This window comes from Gekko japonicus, unplaced genomic scaffold (genome assembly GCF_001447785.1).
Source record: "Gekko japonicus isolate JY-2015 unplaced genomic scaffold, Gekko_japonicus_V1.1 scaffold753, whole genome shotgun sequence".
NCBI lineage: Eukaryota > Metazoa > Chordata > Lepidosauria > Squamata > Gekkonidae > Gekko > Gekko japonicus.
The window spans coordinates 203,166-207,493 of record NW_015172027.1 but is presented as its reverse complement, the minus strand read 5'-3'; the positions used below and the strand labels follow the sequence as shown (position 1 = coordinate 207,493).

At 46.6% G+C, this 4,328-nt stretch overlaps 1 protein-coding gene across 1 annotated transcript in view; it reads left to right on the top strand.

Annotated features, from left to right (window-relative positions):
* Window positions 1-1,737: 1,737 nt before the first annotated feature.
* The window catches only part of LOC107118274 (phospholipase A2 inhibitor and Ly6/PLAUR domain-containing protein-like), a 21,115-nt gene continuing 18,524 nt past the window's right edge, over window positions 1,738-4,328 (top strand). Inside the window, exon 1 of the mRNA XM_015420581.1 lies at window positions 1,738-1,869. Within this exon, the coding sequence (XP_015276067.1) occupies window positions 1,818-1,869 (52 nt within the window). The 5' untranslated portion in view covers window positions 1,738-1,817. The remainder of the gene's footprint in view (window positions 1,870-4,328) is intronic.

Below are 4,328 nucleotides of genomic sequence, written 5' to 3'. Positions count from 1 at the left end.
ACCAGGGGTCATTTTGTAGAAAAAGAGGTGCAGGCGCTCATTAGCGTAACTCATTAGCATAACTTTTTTGCATATGTCACACCCCCTGACATCACCAGAAGTGTGTCAGAAGGCAACACCCACCGCTCAAGCTCCACTCTGGACTGTTTTGGATTGCTAGCTATTGGGGGGAGGGGACGTGCAGATCTGTCCTCCCAGAGGAGGGAAAGCTGGTACCTGAATAAAACTTGGTCTTAAAGGTGCCACTGGACTGTTTTGGACCGGGGGGGCTGGGGGGGAGCTCTGCAACTTACCTGGCTGCTTCCTGCTCTGACTGAGAGCTGCTGGGAGCAGGGGGTGGGGTTTGTTGCATGTGCCCGCCCCCTGGGCTCTTTACTGCCGGAGCTCCGCTCCTGTGCGCTCCTGCAGTAAATGACCCCTGCCCCAAAAAAGTCTCCCGCCTTCCAAGCATGCCAAGTAGGCCCTCCATCCTTATGCAGCCCGTTGGCCCGCCATCTGTTATGGCCGTATTATCCAAGGAACTACATTCTAGATAGGATAGGTTGAGAAATCGGGACAGAATCTAATCTAACTAGCTAGATGGATGCGGATGCAGAATGCCTGTCTTGCATCCATGGTGGCAAAGATGGAGAGTGTGTGCTCTTTCTTTGTGTGGGTGAGAAAGAAGGTGTCAAACCGGAAGAAAGGGAATCTTCCCTAAGAATAGCATTCTACATCCAAGGGATAGTTATCACATAGCAGAAAGAAAAGGATGCTCTGTGTGTGTCCTGACCTCTTTGTCTCGAAGTCTATGGTGCCGTCTCTGAAGCCTGAGACAGGAGACGGCGTATAGTCCTCCTCTTCCAACAAGATGAAGGTGTGTTTGCCTGGTGAACACATTTAAATGCAAAGTTCTCAGCATACCTAATCGCTTTATGCTGATTTACACTGAAACCCATTTGCCACAATGTTGCTCTTTTACCCGGTTTAGAGAAGTCCTCTTGGAGCTCTCCACAGTCTGCTTTGGTTTTCCTCACCTGAAGAATGTAGTTCTTTCTGCAAACATGAATGCTTCACTGGGAAATGGCATTTCAAAATCTCTGGTGGTCTTTCTCAACACTTGATACCTGAGATCCTTTAACTGGAAAAACCAGGGCCTGAACCTGGGATTTTCTGCATGCAGAGCATACTTTCCACCACTGTGCCACAGACTCTCCCCCTGTGCTGCTGTGTCTGTGCACCGTGAGCAACCAAATAATGAAATGCAGGTTGACTGGAAGAAGATAAGGTCAGAGATGAAATCCATCATGCAGAGACACTGTGGACATCCTCCTCAGGGAACAGAGACTTGTGACTTTGCAAGAGACTTCCAAGAATCTCCTTTCACAACCCTCTTGCAGAAAAGGATGAAATGCAGAAGAAGGTAAAGTCAGAGATACAATTAATCATGCAGAGACACTGTGGACATCCTCCTCAGTGAGCAGATACTTGGGACTTTGTAGGAGACTCTTAAGAATTTTCCCTCACAACATTTCACAGCACGTTTGGCAAAGACTGTCAGATACAGTCAGTATCTGGTGAGTTTGTAGTTCCCTCTTTTTACCTAACTTCTCTTTCTCTCTGACTCAGACCTGCTCTCTTCTGCTTCTGTGTTGTATGCCACTCAAAAGCTGGCTGTTTACTCCTGCCACATCCACCCGCCCACCCAGCCAACCTAGCCTGCAATGGGTGGGGTGTGTATATATATAGCAAGCAGACAACATAAACCCCTTCACAACTGCTGGGTTTGCTGCTGTTTGGAATTACAGTTCCCCACATTTCAGTCCAACAACTACACAATGGGCAAACTCCTTGTCTTGTGTGCTGCGATTCTTGCCTGCACCAGTATCGGTAAGACATCCATTTGGTTTAAAGGCTTTGCCTTTCTTTCTTCTTGCATTTTTAAAAATGAATGTTATTTCTGGATCTCTTACCTGGAAAAAAGAAATGTGTTCGTGTATAATATTCATTGCTGTATTCCTACCAAAGTTTCCGTCTGGGGACTTGTTTTTAAATTTAGTCACCCGAGCTGGGAAAGAGAACTCTTTCTTGAAAGCAGAATTTTTTATAGTATGCAATACAAAGAATACTCAGAGGGAGGAGGAATTCTGATTTGCCCTGAAGGATAATAGCCCACTCATTGTAGAATAAAAGGAGTTCTGCATTGCCGTCTTAAAACTGTCATCACGCTTATTTATTGATTACATTTGTGACCTACTTGGCTTCCATGCCACATTTACTGATCAGATTTTTCGTTTGCTGTTCATTCAGGCTCTGGTTCCCCACCACCAACAACAACAATTTTAATCTCACAACAAACTTGTGGGGTAGCTTTGACTGAGAGCCCAGTTAGGGATGCCAGCCTCCAGGTGGGATCTGGAGACTCCCCCCCCTCCAAATTGACAGCTCATCTACAGACTACAGAGATCAGTTCCCCTGGAGAAAACGGCTGATTTGGAGCGTGGGCTCTGTGGCACCATGCCCCACTAAAGGCCCCCGTCCTCCCCAGGCTCCATCCCCAAATCTCCCGGACTTTCCCAACCTGGATCTGGCAACCATACCAACCCACACACACACACACGCACACACACACACCAGTGACCATGGAGGACCTGGCAACCCTGTCCAAGGTTCCCAGGTCCTATGCCCCACCCAGGCCCTCAAGAGACCCCAGACATATTGCCTTTCGACAAAGCTGTTCTGTCACGTGCCTTCAGTCCACACCCTGGAAACAACCTTCTTTCTGCATTTTAAGTGCTGAAATACACCACTATGTCCCCCCCCCTCTGAAAACCTTGACCTCTTGAATCCCAGCACCTCTTTGCTCTAACAGTAACCAAATAAATCTCCCTTCCCTTTGAGATCCCAGAACATTTACACCTTTCTACACCTCCTGCCAACCTAGCAGTTCGAAAGCAAGAAATTGCAAGTAGATAAATAGGTACCACTTCGGTGGGAAGGTAACAGCGTTCCGTGTGCCTTGGTGTTTAGTCATGCCGGCCACGTGACCACGGAAACGTCTTCGGACAGCGCTGGCTCTTCGGCTTTGAAACGGAGATGAGCTCCGCAACCCTAGAGTCGGATTCGACTGGCTTTCGAGCAAGGGAACCTTTACCTTTACCTTTTACACCTCCTAAACCCCAATCACTCCCCAATTGCATCTTAATGTTTTCACAGTGGAATGTTTAGGGAACTGCTCTCCTAAACTGTCCAACAAAAGTCCTTTTGTTTGTTTGCAAGGCATACCCAACCTGATCATTCCCAAAAAACAGTTTCAAAAATGCTCCGAACCAACTCCTGTTGGGATTATCCTTCCAACCCCTGAATTTCTGCCTATGCAAAAGGACAGTCTCTCTTTTACCTCCATGATACTGCCTTCACAATCCTACACTTGTGGGGGGGGGAGAACCTTTTGAATGTTGAGAGGAAAGAGTAAGCAAATATATTATATGAGAAAAATGCGAAGGAGCTGATAGGAAATAGCAGACGATGAAATCTTGAAGGCCTTGAGTATATTTGCCTTATAGAGAACATGGAATGGGAACCCCGCCAACAGATATGGTATTATTTTCTTAACAGAGCAATCTTAAATCGCTCCCCATATCTAATGTGGACAGGAAGAAAGGGAGATTTCGCAGTCTTGAACACCTAGAATATTTGTGTGGTTTTTTTGAAAAAAAATCAAGCAGGGATGGGCTAGGATAGCTCTGAGGCTAATAGGACAGATAAGAAAATGAATAGCCAAGGCACGTGCACATTCCTGCTAAGATATTCACTTTGGATCAAACCAGCTAAGACCTCTGGAAAATCTACACTTTGAGATCTAGCGCAATTTTATTTGTTACACTGCAGCTACATTCCTCCCCGCCCCCCAACACACACACCGACTGGATCAGAACCGCACCATTTGAGAGGAAGATTAACTCCTCCCCACCACCACCCTGCACCATTTCCCCAACTCTGAGGGTCCCCCCCCAAATGGCTGTTGTCCCAATGAGGAAAACATACAAGCAATACATATGTTTGCCAGGGCTCTTTTTGTAGAAAAAGCCCAGCAGGAACTCATTAGCATAATAGGCCACACCCAAAAGCAAGAACTCATTAGCCCATTAGGCCACACCACCATGTTACCAGAAGTGTGGTCATCCAGACACACCCACCTTTCCCTTCTTAATCTGTTTACCTTGTTTGTTGTCAAACCCCTGGGCTTTTTTAACTCCTTTGCATGTTAGGCCACACACCCCTAATGTAGCCAATCCTAATGAGTTTCTGATATTGGGTGTGGCCTATTATGCTAATGAGTTCCTGCT